General features: G+C 39.7%; 1 protein-coding gene across 1 annotated transcript; it reads right to left on the bottom strand.

Annotated features, from left to right (window-relative positions):
- Positions 1-20,590: 20,590 nt before the first annotated feature.
- On the bottom strand, positions 20,591-21,544 carry LOC138429544 (olfactory receptor 5J3-like). The gene has a single exon (XM_069571199.1). It carries the CDS (start codon positions 21,533-21,535, stop codon positions 20,591-20,593), a length of 945 nt encoding a protein of 314 aa, XP_069427300.1. The 5' UTR covers positions 21,536-21,544.
- Positions 21,545-22,500: the final 956 nt, after the last annotated feature.

Below are 22,500 nucleotides of genomic sequence, written 5' to 3'. Positions count from 1 at the left end.
CATATCTGAATTCAACCAGGGTTTCCCAAGCTGAATAGCTGGTAGAGACACGCATTAGATAATAGCAGCTAACACTAATTAAATGCCTATTAGGTGCTAACTTTTTAACATGAATTACATCTAAACTTTGCATATATATATATTAATTCTCTTGGTTCACATAACAACCCATAAGACAACCTATTTTGCAGACTAAGAAACTGAGGCCCAAAGAATATGTCATAAAATAATAATTGTTCTTAATAACAACAAATTGCTACATGATAATGATTATCTTATAAGTCAAGGCATATTATTAATAAGGTAAGCACAACTTTTATTAAAAATTCTAAATCAGGTTTTCAAGACATTTCAAGCATTTAAATTTCAACAGAAAATTGGTACTGAAATTAAACAAATAAGTTTAAAAATATAGACTGTGGAAAATAAAGACTAGAGGTCTAAAAGGGGAATTTTTTGTTGTTGTTCAGGTAATAAATGAAATGTTCTGTTGACTAACCTTAAGGAGTTAATTTCCTCAAAGGAAGCAAAATGGGGATAGACTAAACCAGGGTAACTCATATAATTGTGAAAACCCTTATAGCATACATGGGAACCATCTATTCATATTTAATTTCAATATTGAAAGCAAATGATTAAAAGCAACCAAACAAAGCAATGGTTACAATTTTTGACCATGGGCTTCCCAGGAGGCTCAGTGGTAAAAAATCTGCCTGCCAATGCAGGAGACTCAGGACACCCAGTTTTGACCCCTGGGTTGGGTAGGTCTCCTGGAGAAGGAAGTGGCAACCCACTCCAGTATTCTTGTCTGGAGAATCTCAGGGACAGACAGAGGAGCCTGGCGGGCCACAGACTCTTCTTGTGTCTCAGTCAGACACAACTGAGCATGCACTCACATAAAATTTTTGAAATCTAATTTTCATGTGCTCAGTAAATTGCTCATCTACTTAAAATACACTCAATACACACACAAAATATCAGCATGTAGGAGAATTTATCTAAAAGAAAGTCGAAGCAACTTCAGGTGCTTGTGGACAAAGTTTACTGCTGTGGAATATATGAGGTATTTTCACTTGGTACAAATTTCTGTTTGTACAGTTCCCCGTAATATGGGTGCCTGGGACTAGAATGAATAATCAAAGGTCATTGTGTAGGCCAAGGCTTCTCAAACTTTAACGTATATGTAAATAATCTACATTTCCAACAAGCTCCTAGGTGATGCCACGCTGCTGGTCCAGGAACCATGCTTTAGTGGCAAATGTGAAACTGTTAGTCGCTCAGTCATGTCTGACTCTTTGTGATCCCATGGACTGTAGCCCACCAGGCTGTTCCGTTCATGGAATTCTTCAGGCAAGAATACTGGAGTGGGTAGCCATTCCCTTTTCCAGGGGATCTTCCTGACCCAGAGTTTGAACAAGGTCTCCTGCTCTTAAGGCAGATTCTTTACCATCTGAGCCACCAGTCTAGACTGTTCCCACCTAATAGGCAGAGCTGCTGTAACCCCTAACTGCTAGTTTAATAGTCTTCTCTTAACCCATTTACCAAAAAAAAAAAAAAAAAATCTATATCTTATCTCAGAAACTCATTGCAGCATTAACATTTTTTTTAGCCTTTTTAAATCTCACCTGTGTTTCTCCTAGTATAAAGGGGGAAGGGAAGACAAGTAAACTACTACCTTTTTTGGTATGTAAGAGCCTTCTAACTACAAGATTCTACAAGCTATGAAATTCTCATTTCCTTTCAGTATTTTCCAACAGTCTTTTGTTCATAGTGGCTAGTTTTCAATTCAAACCAATTTAATTCCTCTATCAGGTCCAATATAGCCCTAGGTTAGGTATTATGAAGGAATCCAAAAGGGAGTAAGACTTGATTCCTGTCCTTAATGAACTTACCATTTCCTGGGAAGATAAACTATAGCATGAGGCAGAAAGCTTTGTAACATTTTGTTTACTTTTAAAATTATCATTTTACTTTTATTTGGTTGGATAGCCTCTGTTTGAACACCTCCAGAAATAGGACACTCATTACTTGTTCAAAGCCCTTCATTCCACCTTGAATATGAGCTCCTTGAGGTTATGGTCTGGGCTTTTCAACTCTGTGCCAAAAACTAGTTAGGGATCACTCATAGAGTATGCAGTTAATAAATGTTTGATAAGGTAAAAAGGGCTATAAAGAACATCTGTGGAAGTAGACAGTGAAAATTTCTTTAAAGAACTGGCATTGTCATGGGCCCTAAAGGATTTAAACAGGTGGAGCTTTGAAAATGGGCATTTGGGGCAGGGAGTGCCGGGAAGCAAAGGCATGGAGGTTGAGTGCCCAAAGTTGATTCTTTCCTCCTGAGTTGCTTCGTTTTGTTCCTCTCATGTTTGTTCCAAGTCATACATCCCTTTAAAAACAGAGAGAGTAAACCTATAGATTTGCTTCTCTTTAGAGCATGACTGGAGAAGGCGATGGCACCCCACTCCAGTACTCTTGCCTGGAAAATTCCATGGATGGAGGAGCCTGGTAGGCTGCCGTCCATGGGGTCGCGAAGAGTCGGACACGACTGAGCGACTTCACTTTCACTTTTCACTTTCACCCATTGGAGAAGGCAATGGCAACCCACTCCAGTGTTCTTGCCTGGAGAATCCCAGGGACAGGGGAGCCTGGTGGGCTGCTGTCTATGGGGTCACAGAGAGTCGGACACGACTGAAGCGACTTAGCAGCAGCAGCAGAGTATGACTAAAGCTTCCCAGGTGGCTCAGATAGTAAAGAATCTGCCTGCAGTGCAGGAGACCCAGGTTCAGTCCCTGAATTGGGAAGATCCCCTGCAGAAGGGAATGGCAACCCAGTCCAGTATTCTTGCCTGATCCATGGACAGAAGAACCTGGCAGTCGCAAAGAGTCCATGGAGTCACAGAATCAGACACGACTAGCAACTGACACTTTCAGAGCATGACTAAGGCTTCTTTTTCCTTATTTCCAAAACAAAGACCCAAACTGATATACCTGTAAGGTCTCTCTAATCTCAAGCAACCTATAGTGATGATATAAAGATGACCTAGTTGTTGCCACCTGCTTAATTTTAGAAACCTTTCCACCAAGTTTGTGACTCACCAGTCAAGGCTACTCCAAAACAGGGCACAGCATTTCCTATTCATTTGCACACATTTCAAATACGATCACTGCTCTTCTCATTTAACACTTGTTGAGCATGTGCTATACGTCAAGCATTCTTCATGCATTAGCTCATTAGTTCTCAAAGCAACTTGAAAGTGTTAATTCTATTATTAACCCCATTTTTGCTGAGAAAACTAAGGCTTTCAAGAGATCATACCAGTAGTCTGAATTCAGAGCTTCAGCTTTGACCACTGAGCAGCACTCCTTCCCCATATTAACATATGAATATTCAGGATCTGCTCACAACTCTACTTACTTGATTCATTCCAAGCATTTCATGGTAATCCACTTGGCTTATTGAATTGAAACTTCACCTTTCTGCTTAAATGACGTGTATGAATATCAAGACCTTATATCCATTTTTAAAAAACTTTGTAGCTTCTTATTTCACAAAATCATCATCACATATCTGAAAACATGGCATGATTCAATTCAGTTCAGTCGCTCAGTCGTGTCCGACTCTTTGCGACGCCATGAATCGACGAAAATTTCATATTTAATATGACTAGGTCAAGCCCAATATATCAATGCAATGCACTCCCTAGTATTCACCTATCTAGCAAAATTCCCTTTTAGCATTTATGAACATCTTTTCAGTTTGGTAAAGATTTTACAATGACTGAAAGCCTCCTTGGCTCCAATATTACATAATAAAATAGGTTAGTAATATATATGTCCACTGTTTTCTATTATTTATCTTAAAGATTTCAAATTTTCTATTGTGTAACAATTATAGATACACAGGAAATTGCAAAGAAATGTACAGGGAGTCCAGTCATTACATTTTTTAAACAAGAAGTTACAGAACTTTTAATTTCAAATGTAACCCATACCCTCTGAAAAATTCTACAGAAGTCAAAAGCACATAAGATTTAAATGGGATGTCTTCACCTTCACACAACCCTCTGCCCACACCATTGTTAACAGTTTTACGTATGTCCTTCTAATTCTTTGTTTGTATATAATTGACCATATAAAAGAAGCCAGAGTATAAATAATTCCAGCTTCCTTTCCATAGTTTTACCCAAAGTCCTATAATTGTTAATAACAGTAGCCTCAAATATAATAGTAGCTACTGTTTATGGAGTATTTATGATGTACCAGGGTGCTTTGTACACATAATCTCATGTATCAACCACAGCAATTGTATTTAGAAAGCATTAGGATTTGCAAAGGAGGAAACTGATACTTAAGGTCATTCAGTTACTAAACTAGAGCCTGGAATTTAATGCAAACACCATCTGACTTTGAAGGCTACAATCTTTCCAGTTTCCTGTCCTGCTAGAATATTCCATGGAATAAAAGAGAGAGAGAGAACCAAAGAGGGGAAATATCTACACTTTAAAAATTTCCTGAGAATTCAGTCAAATCAGATTTAAAAGTATGGAAAAAACCCAACATTAATGATAATATCAGTCGGACCAATTTCTTACAATTCTTCAAATAAAAAGACTCAAATAATTGACTACTTACTTTTCCACCCAACTATCCTTACCCCTTGGCAACCCAAGCATGAGAGCACGAAGTGTTTTATCTGGCAAGGATTTCTCAACATACATCTCTGCTTCAAATGTGATCTAGATGGTCATTTCTTAACCAGTGCATTTAGTCTTAGGTTTGAGAAAAGGGTGACTCTACAGGGATCCAACAGGAAATTGCACCTGTCCACCAACCTATCTCATGGACAGCACAGAGCCACTGTTAAAATCTGACTTCTTCTCATGAATGTGATTGTCAGGGTGGAGAAGGGCTGGCCTCCACTGATGACCTCTCCAGGAGAGGTAGCCTAAGGTCCTTGACCCCACCATCATGGAACCTCATATTCCCAGTGGCAGTTGATCCCCTTGCCTGCTGAAGCTGGAAGGGGAACCAAGTCTTGGTTGGAGGGGGATGGCGGGTACAAAGACTGCTTACAAACAACTGCAGTTAAAATCGGTGGAAAAGGAAAAATACAAAATCCAGTACTGTGGTCATGCACAGAGAGAAAGAAGAGATCAAGAAGGAGCCAAATCAAGAGGACATTTCTGTCCCAGTGATTCTGGTGCAAACAGCTTTCTGGCCTAAGAAAATTAACACTATGCAGGGACATAAATGTGGCACCACAACCCCTTGGCCTGTGGCGGTCTTTGTGTTCTCCTTTCCCATAAGAGCAATGGTTCCAATGGGGACCGTGTGGTGGCTATGGCTCAGTTCCCAACAGAGAGCAGAAACTCTTCTTTTTATCCCAATCAATAAATCATCTCAATGACAAAAAAAGTGAGAATGAAATTATCAAGGAATAACTCTGAATCTATGAGATTTCTTTTGAAAAATAAGGACAGTAGGGGAAGTAAATGATTCAATTTCAAGGCTTTATTACAGTTAATAAGTTGCTTGCAGCACATCTCCCAGACATCAGTGTGTTGCAACATAAAGGTAAGAACCTCTAGTTACTGAATAAAAATTTTTCCAAGTATGCATTATGGAAATTTAATTATATTAATTTAAACAAATATTTTGTGTGTACCAGTTGTCACATTGTAATATAGGATAAATGTGTCCCTGTGTTTCCTCCCTGAAAATTGTTCCTTTCTGTCCTGCTTGTCAAAAATAGAGGAATAATACTTTGCATTCTATCTTATTTACTATAAACAAATTTTCCACTCCTATTATTTCACTTAAGGAATTCAAACATCTATCAGGTTTTAGAATAGATAATCCATGAAATAATTCTACTCTGATTCTATAAGTGCTATTGTTGAAAATTGAGATATGCACAGAAAAAAAGTTTTAAAATATAATTACCTGCTAAGCCACTTCAGTCGTGTCCGACTCTGTGTGACCCCATAGATGGCAGCCCACCAGGCTCCCCCGTCCTTGGGATTCTCCAGGCAAGAACACTGGAGTGGGTTGCCATTGCTGTCTCCTATAATTACCTAAATGCTATCAAAATGATCATGAAGATATACCCCATATTTTATGATCTCTGAAGAGGTAGGTATATTCTGACAATGGGCAGTTTTTCTCAATTGTGATAGTGGATAAACTACTTACCACTGACTGTTGCCAAAAGCCTTGGATTTCTGGTTTTGGTGGCAGGGCTTGCGGCTGTCACTGTAGTTCCCAGAGTGGAAAGGACACTCTTTGTAAAACAGGTTGTTGACTGCTGTGCGTCATAAGGTGGGTCTTGAGTATGCCCATTGCCTAATGCAAGAGTTCAAAGCCCTTCTTTGGTCTGTCTAGAATTCATTTTTCTGGAATGAACATTTGTAAATGCCTATGGACTGACCTTTAGGGATTACCCATGTCATCACTCTCTAAGCAGCTGTTCTGGGACTCTTCAGAGTGTAAACACAGCTCAAAGGCAAAAGCCTGACTAGAAACTGGAGAAATTAACAGCAATTAATTCTCCTGTGGATTCATTAAAGTTATGACATTCATCTACTCCCAGCATGCAAAGATGAGATCAACTTCCTATCTCTTTTTGGGAAATTTTTTAAACTTAATTTTTTTTAATTTATTTTTTAATTGAAGGATAATTGCTTTACAGAATTTTGTTGTTTTCTGTCAAGCCTCAAAATGAATCAGCCATAGGTATACATATATCCCCTCCCTTTTGAACCTCCTTTCCATCTCCCTCCCCTTCCCACCCCTCTAGGTTGATACAGAGCCCCTGTTTGAGTTTCCTGAGCCATACAGAAAATTCCTGTTGGCTATCTATTTTACATATGGTAATGTAAATTTCCATGTTACTCTTTCCATACATCTCACCCTCTCCTCCCCTCTCCCTATGTCCATAAGTCTATTCTCTAAGTAAACTCTTCAGAACCATTTTTCTAGATTCCATATATGTTCATTAGAATACAATCTTTACCTTTCTCTTTTGGACTCACTTCACTTTGTATAATAGGTTCTAGGTTCATCCACCTCATCAGAACTGGCTCAAATGCATTCCTTTTTATGGTTGAGTAATATCCCATTGTGTTTAGGTACCACAACTAGTTTATCCATTCAGTTGTCAGTGGGCATCTAGGTTGCTTCCATGTTCTAGCTATTGTAAATAGTGCTGCAATGAACAATGGGATACATGTGTATATTTCAACCCTGGTTTCCTCAGGGTATATGCCTAGGAGTGGGATTGCTGGGTCATAAGGTGGTTTTATTCCTAGTTTTTTAAGGAATCTTCATACTGTCTTTCATAGTGGCTATATCAGTTTAAATTCCCACCAACAGTGTAAGAGCATTCCCTTTACTCCACACCCTCTCTAGCCTTTATTGTTTGTAGACTTTTTGATGATGGCCATTCTGACTGGTGTGAGGTGATATCTCATTGTGGCTTTGATTTGCATTTCTCTAATAATGAGTGATGTTGAGCATCTTTTCATGTGTTTGTTAGCCATCTGTATGTTGTCTTTGGAGAAATGTCTGTTTAGGTCTTTCCCCACTTTTTGATTGGATTGTTTGTTTTCCTGGTATTGAGTTATATGAGCTGCTTGTATATTTTGGAAATTAATCCTTTGTCAGTTGTTTCATTTGCTATTATTTTCTCCAATTCTAAGGTTGTCTTTTCACCTTGCTTTATTGTTTCCTTTGCTGTGCAAAAGCTTTTACGTTTAATCAGGTCCCACTTGTTTACTTTTGTTTTTATTTCTGTTACTCTAGGAGGTGGGTCATAGAGGATATTCCTTTGATTTATGTCATCGAGTGTTCTGCCTATGTTTTCTTCTAAGAGTTTCTGGTCTTACATTTAGGTCTTTAATCCATTTTGAATTTATCTTTGTGTATGGTGTTAGGAAGTGTTTTAATTTCATTCTTTTACATGTAGCTGTCCAGTTTCCCCAGCATCATTTATTGAAGAGGCTGTCTTTGCCCCATTATATATTCTTGCCTCCTTTATCAAAAATAAGGTACCTATAGGTGCATGGAAATGGCAACCCACTCCAGTGTTCTTGCCTGGAGAACCCCAGGGACAGGGGAGCCTGGTGGGCTGCCATCTCTGGGGTTGCACAGTCAGACACAACTGAAGTGACTTAGCAGCAGCAGCAGCAGCAAAAGCAGCAGCAGCAGCAGCAGTATAGGTGCATGGGTTTATTTCTGGGCTTTCTATCTTGTTTCATTGGTCTATATTTCTGTTTTTGTGCCAGTACCATACTGTCTTGATGACTGTAGCTTTGTAGTATAATCTGAAGTTAGGAAGGTTGATTCCTCCAGCTCCAGTCTTCTTTCTCAAGACTGCTTTGGCTATTTGGGGTCTTTTGTGTTTCCATACGAATTGTGAAATTTTTTGTTCTAGTTCTGTGAAAAATGCCATTGGTAATTTGATTAGGGATCGCATTGATTCTGTAGTTTGTCTTTGGTAGTATAGTCATTTCCATAATATTGATTCTTCCCACGCAGGAACATGGAATATCTCTCCATCTGTTTTATGTCATCTTTGATTTCTTTCATCAGTGTCTTATAATTTTCTGTGTACAGTTCTTTTGTTTCCTAAGGTAAGTTTATTCCTGGATATTTAATTCTTTTTGTTGCAATGGTGACTGGGATTGATTCCTTAATTTCTCTTTTTGATTTTTCATTGTTAGCATATAGAAATGCAAGTGATTTCTGTGTATTGATTTTGTATCCTACAACTTTGCTAACTTCACTGATTAGCTCTAGTAATTTTCTGATACTATCTTTAGGGTTTTCTATGTACAGTATCATGTCATCTGCAAACAGTGAGAGCTTTACTTCTTCTTTCTGATCTGCATTCCTTTTATTTTTCTTCTCTGATTGCTGTCGTTAAACTCCCAGAACTATGTTGAATAATAGTGGTGAAAGTGGACACCCTTGTCTTGTTCCTGATTTTAGGGGGAATGCTTTCAGTTTCTCAGCATTGAGAATAACATTTGCTGTAGGGTTATCATATATGTCCTTTACTATGTTGAGGTAGGTTCCTTCTATGCCCATTTTTTTGAAGAGTTTTAATCATAAATCAGTGCTAAATTTTGTCAAAGGCTTTTTCTGCATCTATTGAGATTATCATATGGCTTTTATCTTTCAATTTGTTAATATGGTATATCACATTGATTGATTTGCATATATTGAAAAATCCTTGCATTCCTGGAATAAACCCAACTTGATCATGGTGTATGAGCTTTTTGATGTGTTGCTGAATTCTGTTTGCAAAAATTTTGTTGAGAATTTTTGCATCTATGTTCATTAGTGATATTAGCCTGTAGTTTTCTTTTTGTGTGTTGTCTTTGTCTGATTTTGGTATCAGGGTGATGGTTGCCTTGTAGAATTAGTTTGAAACTGTTCCTTTCTCTGCAATTTTTTGAAAGAGTTTTAGAAGGGTAGGCATTAGCTCTTCTCTAAATGTTTGATAGGATTCTCCTGTGAAGCATCTGGTTCTGGGCTTTTGTTTTTTGGGAGATTTTTGATCACAGCTTCAAGTTCAGCTCTTGTAATTGGGTTGTTCATAGTTTCTGTTTCTTCTGGTTCAGTCTTGGAAGATTGAATGTTTCTCAGAATCTGTCATTTCTTCCAGGTTATCCGTTTCATTGTCATGTAGTTGTTCATAATAGTCTCTTATAATCCTTTGTATTTCTGCGTTGTCTGTTGTAACCTCTCCTTTTTCATTTTTAATTTTGTTGATTTGATTCTCTCTTTTTTTCTGACTAGAGGTTTATCAATTTTGTTTATCTTCTCAAAACCCCAGCTTTTAGTTTTATTAATCTTTGCTATTGTTTCTTTCATTTCTTTTTCATTTATTTCTGCTTGGATCTTTATTGTTTTTTCCCTTCTACTAATTTGTTGTTGTTCTTTTCCAAGTTGTTTTAGGTGTAAAGTTAGGCTGTCTATTTGATGTTTTTCTTGTTTCTTGAGGTAGGATTGTATTGCTATAAACTTCCCTCTTAGGACTGCTTTTGCTGTATCCATAAGTTTTGAGTTGTTGTGTTTTCATTGTCATTTGTTCCTATAAATTTTTTGATTTTCCTTTTGATTTCTTCAGTAATCTGTTGGTTATTTAGAAATGTATTGTTTAATCTCCATGTGTTTGTGTTTCTTACAGTTTTTATTTTTTATTTTTGTAATTGATATCTAGTCTCATAGCTTTGTGGTTGGAGAAGATGCTTGATATGATTTCAATTTTCTTAAATTTACTGAGGTTTGATTTGTGACCCTAAATGTGGTCTATCCTGGGGAATGTTCCATGTGCACTTGAGAAGAAGGTGTATTCTTCTGCATTTGGATGGAATGTCCTGAAGACATCAATGAGATCCATCTTATCTAATGTATCATTTAAGACTTGTGTCTCCTTATTAATTTTCTGTTTTGATGATCTGTCCATTGGTGTGAGTGGGGTGTTAAAGTCTCCTACTATTATTTTGTTACTGTCAATTTCTCCTTTCATGTCTGTTAGTGTTTGTCTTATGTATTAAGGTGCTTCTATGTTGGGTGCATGGATATTTACAATTGTTATATCTTCCTCTTGGATTGATCCCTTGATCATTATGTAGTGTCCTTCTTTATCTCTTGTAATCTTCTTTATTTTAAGGTCTATTTTGTCTGATATGAGGATTGCTACTCTAGCTTTCTTTTGCTTCCCATTTGCGTGGAATATATTTTTCCATCTTCTCACTTTCAGTTTATATGTGTCTTGATGTCTAAAGTGGATTTCTTGTAGACAACATATATATGGGTCTTGTTTTTGTATCCAGTCAGCCAGTCTGTGTCTTTTGTTTGGAGCATTTAATCCATTTACATTTAAATTAATTATTGATATATATGTTATTATTGCCATTTTCTTAATTGTTTGGTGTTGATTTTGTAGATCTTTTTTCTTTTGTGTTTCTTGACTATGTAAGTCTGCTTAACATTTGTTGTAAAGCTGGTTTGGTGGTACTGAATTCTCTTAACTTTTACTTGTCTGAAAAGCTTTTGATTTCTCCATCAGTTTTGAATGAGATATTTGCTGGGTACAGTAATCTTGGTGGTAGATTTTTCCCTTCCAGTACTTTAAATATATCCTGCCATTTCCTTCTGGCCTGTAGAGTTTCTGCTGAAAGATCAGCTGTTTAGCATGTGGAGTTTCCCTTGTATGTTACTTGTTGCTTCTCCCTTGCTGCTTATAAAACGTCTGCCTGCAATGTGGGAGACCTGGGTTCAATTCCTGGGTTGGGAAGATCCCCTGGAGAAGGAAATGGAAATCCACTCCAGCACTCTTGCCTGGAAAATCCCATGGACAGAGAAGCCTGATAGGCTACAGTCCATGGGGTCGCTAAGAGTCAGACACGACTGAGCGACTTCACTTCACTTTTGTTTAGTAGTTGTTAGTTTGATTAGTATGTGTCGTGGTGTGTTTCTCCTTGGGTTTATCCTGTATGGGACTCTTTGTGTCTCTTGGACTTGATTGACAATTTCCTTTTCCATATTGGGGAAATTTTCAACTATAATCTCTTCAAAAATTTTCTCATACCCTTTCTTTTTCTCTTTTTCTTCTGGGACCCCTATTATTTAAATGTTGGTGCATTTGATATTGTCCCAGAGGTCTCTGAGACTATCCTCAGTTCTTTTCATTCTTTTTGCTTTATTCTGCTCTACAGAAGTTATTTCCATGATTTTATCTTCCAGCTCATTGATTCATTCTTCTGCTTCAGATATTCTGCTATTGGTCCCTTCTAGAGTATTTTTAATTTCAGTAATTTTGTTGTTTGTCTTAGCATGTTTGTTCTTTAATTCTTCTAGGTCTTTGTTAATTGATTCTTGCATTTTCTCCATTTTGCTTTCAAGGTTTTTGATCATCTTTACTATCATTATTCTGAATTTTTTATCAGGTAGTTTGCCTATTTCCTCTTCATTTATTTGGACTTCTGTGTTTCTAGTTTGTTCCTTCATTCATGTAGTATTTATCTGCATTTTCTTTTTTTTTTTTAAACTTATTGTGTTTGAGGTCTCCTTTTCCCAGGCTTCAAGGTTGAATTCTTTCTTCTTTTTGGTTTCTGCCTTATAAGGTTGGTCCATTAGTTTGTGTAAGCTTCTTATAGGGTGAGATTTGTGCTGAGTTTTTGTTTGTTTGTTTTTCATGGGGTCGCTCTGAGTCACTGAGTGACTTCACTTTCACTTTTTCCTCTGATGGGCAAGGCTGAGTGAGATGGTAACCCTGTCTGCTGATGATTTGGTTTGTATTTTTGTTTTGTTTGTTTAGATGAGGTGTCCTGTACAGGGTGATGTTGGTGGTTGGATGATGCCGGGTCTTGTATTACAGTTGTTTCTTTTGTGTGAGTTCTCATTATTTGACACCCCCTAGGGTTAGTTCTCTGGTAGTCTAGGGTCTTGGAGTCAGTGCTCCCACTTCAAAGGCTCAGGGCTTGATCTCTGGTCAGGAATGAAGATTCCACAAGTGGTTTGTATGGCATTAAGTAAGATTAAAACAAATATCCAAAAACAAGAAATCAAAGATGAACCCCAGACAAATGGCAGTTACAAAATCAGGCAAATAATAATGAAAATAATGGAATATACACATGTACCTATGCACCCATGAGAAAAGTCAAAGCAGTCCAATAAAAATAAAGTATAATAGATTGACCTGGTGAACAAAGGAAATCAAAAATTATATTTACCAGTTAAGAACAAAACTAACTAAAGCAAGAGCTGGAAAACAAAAGTAAGGTGCCAACTGGGCTATAAAGCAATGAAAAAAAGAAACTAACAAATATGTTGAGAGGAAAGGAAAGAAAGAAAAGAAAGAATAGCTATGCAAAGTTAAATAGAGGTAGATGAAGAAAATTTATATAGATTGAAGATTAGCTGCATGGGGAAAAGAGCAGTAGGAAAGGCAAACAAAGGAGTAAATGAAGATAAAAATAACAAGTTTAAGAAAATTAAAATTATAAAATAGAGAAAAATGGAAGATGAAAGAGAAAAGGATAAAAAAGGAAAACACAGAACTGCAAAGGCCCAATGTAGAGGCAGAGGTGTATAACAACAATAAAAAGTATGACTGAATAAACACATATACACATACACCCATAAGCAAAATCAAAACAGTACAACAAAAATAAAGTAAAATAGATTGGCCTGGTGAACAAAGGGAACCAAAAATTGTGTCTACCAGAACAAAACTAACTAAAGAACAAACTGGAAAACAAAACTAAAGCAAGGTGCCAATTGGGGTATAAAGCAATGAAAATAAAACTAACAAATATGTTGAGACTAAAGGAAAGAAAGGAAAGAAAGAATAGATAAGCAAAGTAAAATAGTAGATAAAGAAGATTTATATATATTAAAGATTAACTGCAAGGGAAAAAGAACAGTAGGAAAAGCAACAAAGGAATAAATATAGAAAAATGATAATAGGTTTAAAAAATTAAAATTAAAAAAAGAGATAAAAACCCTCCCCAGAACTGCAAATGCCCAATATAGAGGCAGAGGTTTATAACAACAACAAAATATGTGACTGAGAAAAAAAAAAAAAAAGCTCAAAAGCTAAGTTAGACTTCATAGTGCCAATAAAATTGACAACTACAACAGGAGGGGAAAGAGGAAAAAGAAACGTCCAAAAGAATCTACAGAACAAGTCAAAACATAAGAATAATAAATGTTTTTCTTGAGTCACTGCTGTCAGAGTTCTTTCCCTCGTTGGGAGTCACAGTCCACCTCACCTCCCTAGGATTCACTCTAACACTGTTATCTCTGGACCTGCTGTGGGAGCAGCTCAGATTCTAATCTGCTCCTACTTCTCTGTGTTCTTGCCTCCAATGTCCACAGCTATCAGAACTAGTGCGTTTTCTTTTGTGGGAGCTCTCAATGACCTTTTATATATTCCACAGACACAGAGTCTGCCTAGTTGATGGTGTGGATTTAATCTGCAGCCTGTGCAGCTGGTTGGGAGGGTTTTGGATCTTCTTCCTTAGTCACACTGTCCCTGGGTTTCAATTATGGTTTTATTTCCACCTCTGGATATGGGTCATCCACTGGGGTTTGCTCCTGAGGCTGCCCTGGAGGACTTGGGTTTGCCCATGTGAGGGCCAGGTGTGGAGGTGGTGCAGCTGCTTGAGTCTCAGGGGTTCTGGCAGCACCAGGTACTCAGAGGAGTTTGCAGGTAGGGCAGTAGGAAACATAGTGCTCTATAAGGGTATGGCCATCTCATGCGAAGAGTTGACTCTTTGGAAAAGACTCTGATGCTGGGAGGGATTGGAGGCAGGAGGAGAAGGGGAACGACAGAGGATGAGACAGCTGGATGGCATCACTGACTCAATGGACAGGAGTTTGGGTGAACTCCGGGAGTTGGTGATGGACAGGGAGGCCTGGTGTGCTGCAATTTATGGGGTCGCAAAGAGTCGGACACGACTGAGTGACTGAACTGAACTGATAAGGGTATGGCAACGAGTATTGGCCAATACGCTCCAGTATTCTTGCTTGGAGAACCCCATTCCCTGACAGAGAAGCCTGGCAAGCCACAGCCCACAGGGTCTCAGTCGGATACTACCAAAGCGACCCTGTGTGCATATGCACAAGACTTGTTTTGCCTGTGACAGCTCTGCTCCAGCGAGAGCTGAGGATGAAGGTAGCACAGCTGCCTGGCTTGTGGGGACCCTGGCAGCAGGTGTGCAGGGACACGGACTGCCTCCGCCTCAGGAGTTATGGCCCTATCAGAGTCTTTTTTTTTGAGCTTCTTGTAGCTGGCGATCAGAAGGCCTCTTTGGGCAGTCTTTCTCTGAAGCCCCGCCCACTTAGAGGGCTTCTTTCCAGGGGTCCTTCTCTGTTGTTCCGCACATCAGGCCCGCAGAGGGACCCCCAGCCTGGGGTCCTACCCTGTAGTTCACTGTGTCAGGTGTTTGATGGGCCAGCCTCTCTGTTGTTCAGCTGCCAATGCCATGGGGGGCGCATGAGGGGAGAGGCTATGGTGATGACTCCACCCACTACGGGTGACCCAGCAGCATCGCCCTGCTCCCATTGTTGCCTGGCTTTCCTTCCCAGGCATTTCCCATCACAACCTCCTCTCTCACATCCCCTTGATCAGTCTCTCCGCAGTCAACAGCAGCCTGGCCCTGGGATTACTCCATAATCCCTAAACACCGCTCAGCCACTGCGCTGTCTAGGGTATGTATGGCTGTGGCAAGGACTGTCTGATTCTCATTCCATTTAGGCCGCCACAGATCAGCCGTTTCCCTTTCAGCCTTAAATGTTTCTCTTCTGACTCAGACAGTTGCCCCAATGTGGGGATCAGACCCACCAAGGGCAGGTGCAGTCCTGCTAACACTCCTGTTTTTCCCCCTAGTTCCTTCATCCTACTGAGTTTTGCCTGGATCTGTATATTCTTTTGTGCTGGTCAGGTAATCCTGTCTGCTCTCAGCTAGTGTTCTGCATGTGCTTCTGTGTCTGAAGGTGTATTCCTGATGTATCTGTGGAGAGAGATATTCCACATTCACCTACTCCTCTGCCATCTTGTTCTTAGCTGGGATATTTTTGAGTGAAGTTCAGTACTAGATTTCTATTAAGAAGTCATGGGTCGCAGGATTCAGCATGCTTGGGGCTGGTGCATGGGGATGACCCAGAAAGATGTTATGAGGAGGGAGGTGGGAGGGGGGTTCATGTTTGGGAATGCATGTAAGAATTAAAGATTTTAAAATGTAAAAAATAAAAAACTAAAAATAAAAAAAAAACAAAAACAAAATAAAATTAAGAAAAAAAAAAGAACAACAACAACAACAAAAAAAGAAGTCATGGGTGACAGAAGCCTATGATACTGGCTTATCCTCCTGTGGGCTTATATTTGTTTGGATTCCAACAGTATGGGGAGTTTCCCCCTTAGATTGGACTCCTCATGCTGCATGATCTGCCTGTTGAGTGTGTATCTGGAGCTACTGTTTTTGCAACCTATCTGTTCTCTTGCTGCTGCTGCTGCTAAGTCGCTTCAGTCGTGTCCGACCCTGTGTGACCCCATAGTCAGCAGCACACCAGGCTCCCCCGTCCCTGGGATTCTCCAGGCAAGAACACTGGAGTGGGTTGCCATTTCCTTCTCCAATGCATGAAAGTGAAAAGTGAAAGGGAAGTCACTCAGTAGTGACCAACTCCCAGCGACCCCATGGACTGCAGCCTACCAAGCTCCTCCGCCCATTGGATTTTCCAGGCAAGAGTACTGGAGTGGGGTGCCATTGCCTTCTCTCTTGGTGCTAAGCACTCCCAATTAGGTCTGCTTACCTGAGCAGGATGCATCCTTCCTTCTGTTAGTGGAAGGAGGGTCTGGAGACCCTCCTGCTGGCCTTAGTTCTTGGTAAGGATGCAAGAAGAGTCTAAGGTCTTACCCATTGCAAGAAAGCTTAACAGTAAGGAAAGAAAGAACAGGTGGCAAAGAGTTGGACAGGACTGAGCACACATGAAGAAAGAACAGAGAGAACACCTCAAGAGAGAAGTGGGCCATACCAAGGGAGGCAATGGCCCTGGAGGGCTAGGGTACACGGTTTTTAAGGCAGGGTCATTTGTATAATCTGTGGGGGAAGGAGTGTCATTGACTGACAGCCTTGATTGACAGCTGGTGGTGGTTTAGTCACCAAGTTGTATCCTACTCTTACGACCCCGTGGACTGTAGCCTGCCAGACTCCTTTGTCCATGGGGTTCTCCAGGCAAGAACACTGGAGTGGGTTGCCATTTTCTTCTCCAGGGGATCTTTGTGACCCAGGAACCAAACCCAGATCTGCATTGCTGGCAGATTCTTTACCTACTGAGCTATGACAGCTACAGGTTCTATAACAAGGTGCTCTACTGTGCATGTCCTTCCCATAATTCAGTCATTTATAATTAGATGTATGTATTCATTGAATATTTGTGAGCAGTTAATGAATCCAGTCACTGCTAAAAACCTTTAGTACAGCATAGTCTGAGGTGTGCACCTACTGAAGTAGAGAAAGTCTCCTGAGTTGGCTGGTGGCAAGTTTTTATGGCCTCCTGACTGTTTCTGGAGTATTGGTGGGCACATTAGGGGCAAAGCTGGTAAACTGGTTGGTGGGATTAGGTGGCTATTGGATGGTTACCTGAAAGGACTGTCTCTGGTTGCTCTCAACTAACATGCATCCTTATATCTTCATGTCCCCTGAGGTATTGTTATGCCATTGCTCATTACCTGGTCATGACACTGTAGATTTGGGTTCTAAAAAAGAATAAGTCAGAGCCATCAAACACCTCTGTAGGGCACAGATAGGATAAAGACTCAAAGTCTGAAAGTCTTGCAGTATTTTGCCTCACCAAAATTAGAGTAAAAAGTATCTATAGCTCAAAAACTTCCTTAGCAAGGTAAGTTTTTCCACATGTGAAGTAGTTCAGTTCAGTCACGTCCGACTCTTTGTGACTCCATGGACTGAAGCATGCCAGGCTTCCCTGTCCATCACCAACTCCCACAGCTTGCTCAGATTCATATCCATCGAGTAGGTGATGCCATCCAACCATTTCATTCTCTGTCATCCCCTTCTCCTCCTGCCTTCAAGCTTTCCCAGCATCAGGGTCTTTTCCAATGAGTCAGCTCTTCGGACCAGGTGGCCAAAGTATTGGAGCTTCAGCATCAGTCCTTCCAATGAACATTCAGGGTTAATTTCATTTAGGATTGACTGATTTGATCTCCTTGCAGTCCAAGGGACTCTCAAGAGTCTTCTCTGACTCCGCAGTTCAAAAGCATCTCTTCTTTGGTGCTCAGCCTTCTTGATGTCCAACCTTCACATCCATACGAATACTGGAAAAGCCATAGCTTTGACTAGATGGACCTTGTCAGCAAAGTAATGTCTCTGCTTTTTAATACACTGTCTAGGTTTATCATAGCTTTTATTCCAAGGAGCAAGTATCTTTTAATTACATGGCTGCAGTCACCATCTGCAGTGATTTTGAAGCCCAAGAAAATAAAGTCTGTCAATGCTTCCATTGTTTCCCTATTTGCCATGGAGTGATGGGACCAGATGCCATGACCTTAGTTTTCTGAATGTTGGATTTTAAGCCAACTTCTTCACTCTCTTCTTTCACTTTCGTCAAGAGGCTCTTTAGTTCTTCTTCATTTTCTGCCATTAGGATGGTGTTATCTCTATATATGAGGTTATTGATATTTCTCCTGGCAATCTTGGTTCCAGCTTGTGCTTCATCCAGCCTGATATTTTGCATGATATACTCTGCATAGAAGTTAAATAAGCAGGGTGACAATAAACATCCTTGATGTAGCCCTTTCCCAATTTGGAACCAGTCTGTTGTTCCATGTCCAGTTCTAACTGTTGCTTCTTGACCTGCATACAGATTTCTCAGGAGGCAGGTGAGGTGGTCTGGTATTCCCATCTCTTGAAGAATTTTCCATAGTTTGTTGTGATCCACACAGTCAAAGGCTTTGGTGTAGTTAATGAAGCAGAAATAGGTGTTTTTCTGAAATTCTTTTGCTTTTTTTATGATCCAACGGATGTTGGCAATTTGATATCTGGTTCCTCTGCCTTTTCTAAATCCATCTTGAACATCTGAAATTTCGTGGTTCATGTACTGTTGAAGCCTAAATTGGAAAAAATTGAGCATTACTTTGCTGGTGTGTGAGATGAGTGCAACTGTGTGGTAGTTTGGACATTCTTTGGCATTGCCTTTCCAATCTTGGGATTGGAATGAAAACTGACCTTTTCCAGTCCTGTGGCCACTGCTGAGTTTTCCACATTTGCTGGCATACTGAGTGCAGCATTTTGACAGCATCATCTTTTAGGATCTGAAATAGCTCAGCTGGAATTCCATCACTTCCACTAGGTTTGTTTGTAGTGATGCTTCAAGTAAGGCCCACTTGACTTCAGACTCCAGGATGTCTGGCTCTAGGTGAGTGATCAGACCACTGTGGTTATCTGGATCATGGAGATCTTTTTTGTATAGTTCTTCTGTGTATTCTTGCCACCTTATAATATCTTCTGCTTCTGTTAGGTCCATGCCATTTCTGTCCTTTATTGTGTCCATCTTTGCCTGAAATAGTTCCTTGGTATCTCTAATTTTCTTGAAGAAATCTCTAGTCTTTCCCATTCTATTGTTTTCCTCTATTTCTTTGTACTGATCACTTAGGAAGGCTTTCTTGTCTCTCCTTGCTATTCTTTGGAACTCTGCATTCAGATGAGTATTTCTTTCCTTTTTGCCTTTGCCTTTCACTTCTTTTCTCTCTTATTTGTAAGACACCCTCAGACAACTATTTTGCCCTTTTGCATTTCTTTTTCTTGGGGATGGTTTTGATCACCGCCTCCCGTACAATGTTACAAACCTCTGTCCATAATTCTTTAGGCACTCTGTCAGATCTAATCCCTTAAAACTATTTGTCACATCCACTGTATAATGGTAAGGGATTTGATTTAGGTCATACCTGAATGGTTAGTGGTTTCCCCTACTTTGTTCAATTTAAGTCTGAATTTTGCAATAAAGAATTCATGATCTGAGCCACAGTCAGCTTCTGGTCTTGCTTTTGTTGACTGTATAGGGTTTCTCCATCTTCAGCTGCAAAGAATATAATCAATCTGATTTCAGTATTGACCATCTGGTGATGTTCATGTGGAGTCATCTCTTGTGTTGTTGGAAGAGGGTGTTTGCTATGACCAGTGCGTTCTCCTGGCAAAACTCTGTGACCCTTTTCCCTACTTCATTTTGTACTCCGAGGCCAAACTTGCCTGTGAAGTAGTAATGTTGCTTATTAAAGACCTTAGAATCATTAGGCATCTGGGAAGTGCAACTCATACTAGGATGGCTATAAAAAAAGGACGTATAACGTGTCGGTCAGGATGTGGAGAAATTAGAACCCACATACACTGCCCTTGATAATGTAAAATAGTGGCTCTACTTTGAAAAAATTTAACAGTCCTTTTAAAGTTTATCATGTGAACCAGCAATACCACTCAAAACTATAGACTCTGACAAATATTTCTCCTAAAACTCGAACATGAGTGTTCATAGCAGCATTATTCATAATAGTAAAAAGTGAGAATGACTGAAATGTCTATTGAGTCAGTAAGTAAAATGTGGTTAATCTGTAAAATGGAAATCATCCAATGAGAAGAAGGAATGAAGTACAACACGGTATATGTATGAACTTTGAAAACGTCCCAAGAAGCCAGACACAAAAGGCACATGTTGTAGAATTTTATTTATATGAGACATCCAGAATAAGGATATCTATGGACCCAGGAAGCCGAATAGTGATTTTCTAGTGTTTGAAATTTGGGAGGATATGGGGAGTGACTGCTAATGTATACTGGGGTTTATCTAGGATGTTACAAAATGCTCTAAGCTATCAGTGGATTGGAGAACACACAGTATTTAGGATCAGTGTGTGACATACTCAGCACAGTTGTACCTATTTGTCCTGATGGAATCAGTCATCACAGTTGTCAAGAGATCATATAGAAAAAGAGTGCCGTTTAAATTGTAGCTGGAATACTAAATTTTTTCTCCAATTAAGAAATTTTCCAGAATGAAACTGTTTAACCACTGATCTCACTAGAGAACCAGCATTCTTTAGCCAGCTTCCTCAGGACACTTTTAATCTCCTTGTTTCTCAGACTATAGATGATGGGGTTAGACATGGGGGTCCCAACACAGAAGAGCACAGAGACCAGGATGTCCATATCCAGGTTGTAGCCTACATTTGGTCTATCATAGTTAAAGTTGGCTGTTCCAAAGAAGATAATCACCACAGTGAGGTGGGATGCACAGGTAGAAAAGGCCTTGCTCCTGCCCTGAGCAGAGGGAATCCTAAGGATGGCAGAGATGATGAGTATGTAGGACACAGCAGTAAACAAGCAGGGACTCAGGCCAATAGTGGCACTGGCCACATGGAGCACAAACTCATTGAGAGAGGTATCTGAGCAGGAGAGCTTCAGGAGGAATGGGATGTCACAGAGAAAGTGACTGATCTGGTTAGGCCCACACAGAATGAGTGTGGTTGCCAGCACTGTGTGTGTCATAGAATTCACCAGTCCACATAGCCAGGACCCAGACACCAAACAGACACAGACCTTTACACTCATAAGAACTGGATATTGAAGAGGGTGGCAGATGGCTACATAGCGGTCGTAAGCCATAGCTGCCAACAATACACCCTCAGTGCCAGCACAGGTCACAAGGAAGAAAATCTGGGAAAGGCAACCCTCATAGGAGATAGTCTTCTTCTCCTGGAAGAAGTTCACCAGCATGCCTGGGATAGTGGTAGATGAGTAGCAAATGTCCAAGAAACTCAGGTTGCTGAGGAAATAATACATTGGGATGTGGAGGGCAGGACTGACCCTGGTGGCCATTATTATGAGTGTGTTCCCAAAAAGAGTTGTCAGATAAATGACCAGGAATACCAGGAAGAACAAACTCTGTAGATTGGTATGGTTGGAAAACCCCAAGAAGATGAATTCAGTGACGTCTGTTTGATTGTTCATTTCAGGTGGCACCACAGCTACAAAACAATGAAAAAAAAAAGAAGCCATAATGGGAAAAGTACAAAGAGCACCCCAAATGGGCTTGAAACCTTATAGGGCCATGTGAAATATTGTTGGAAATAGACAGCCTAGACTGTGGAAGGACATGTGCAGAAGTGTCTTCAGAGAAACCAGAACTTCTCATTTAGCAGATCTACCCAACTCAGGCCCAGGGACAACCCACACATTTGCAGGGCTACTGGTATGTGAAAATAAACGCAAACATGGTAAAACCAGCAATCCACTAACCCCTTCACTGGAAAGAACTAATTTTTCACTACTTTGGCAATACCTATCTCCTATCATTGCCCTTTTTAGTAAGCATCTTCATTTTTTCTAAGAAATACAGTTTCATTACAAAAAATTAGGAAGATGTAGAAAAATATAAAGAATTTAATCACCTGCTGAATCAGAATCAATGCTACTTTTCAGTGTACTCCATTGTAGGTTTTTTTCAATTATATAAATCTTGAGATTTGCTTATACTTTTAGACTATTGGGAATACAATTTCTCAAATAGGAAAGAAAGAAGTAATACTATCTATTCACAGAGGACATAATCTCATATAGAGAAAATACCAAAGAAACCACAAGAAAGGTACTAGAGCTTATAATCAAATTCAGTGAAATTAAACATGCAAAAATCTTTTGTGTTTCTCTACACCAAGAATGAACAATCTAAAAAGGAATTTTAAAAATCGCTTCTATTTATAATAATATCTACAAGAATTAAGTACTTATAATGCTGCTGCTGCTAAGTCACTTCAGTCGTGTCCGACTCTGTGTGACCCCATAGACGGCAGCCCACTAGGCTCCCCCGTCCCTGGAATTCTCCAGGCAAGAACATTGGAGTGGGTTGCCATTTCCTTCTCCAATGCATAAAAGTGAAAGTGAAGTCGCTCAGTTGTGTCCAACTCTTAGCGACC

This window comes from Ovis canadensis, chromosome 1 (assembly GCF_042477335.2).
Source record: "Ovis canadensis isolate MfBH-ARS-UI-01 breed Bighorn chromosome 1, ARS-UI_OviCan_v2, whole genome shotgun sequence".
Taxonomy (NCBI): domain Eukaryota; kingdom Metazoa; phylum Chordata; class Mammalia; order Artiodactyla; family Bovidae; genus Ovis; species Ovis canadensis.
Note: the sequence above shows the minus strand (reverse complement) of the source record. Positions and strands in the feature narration are given on the sequence as shown.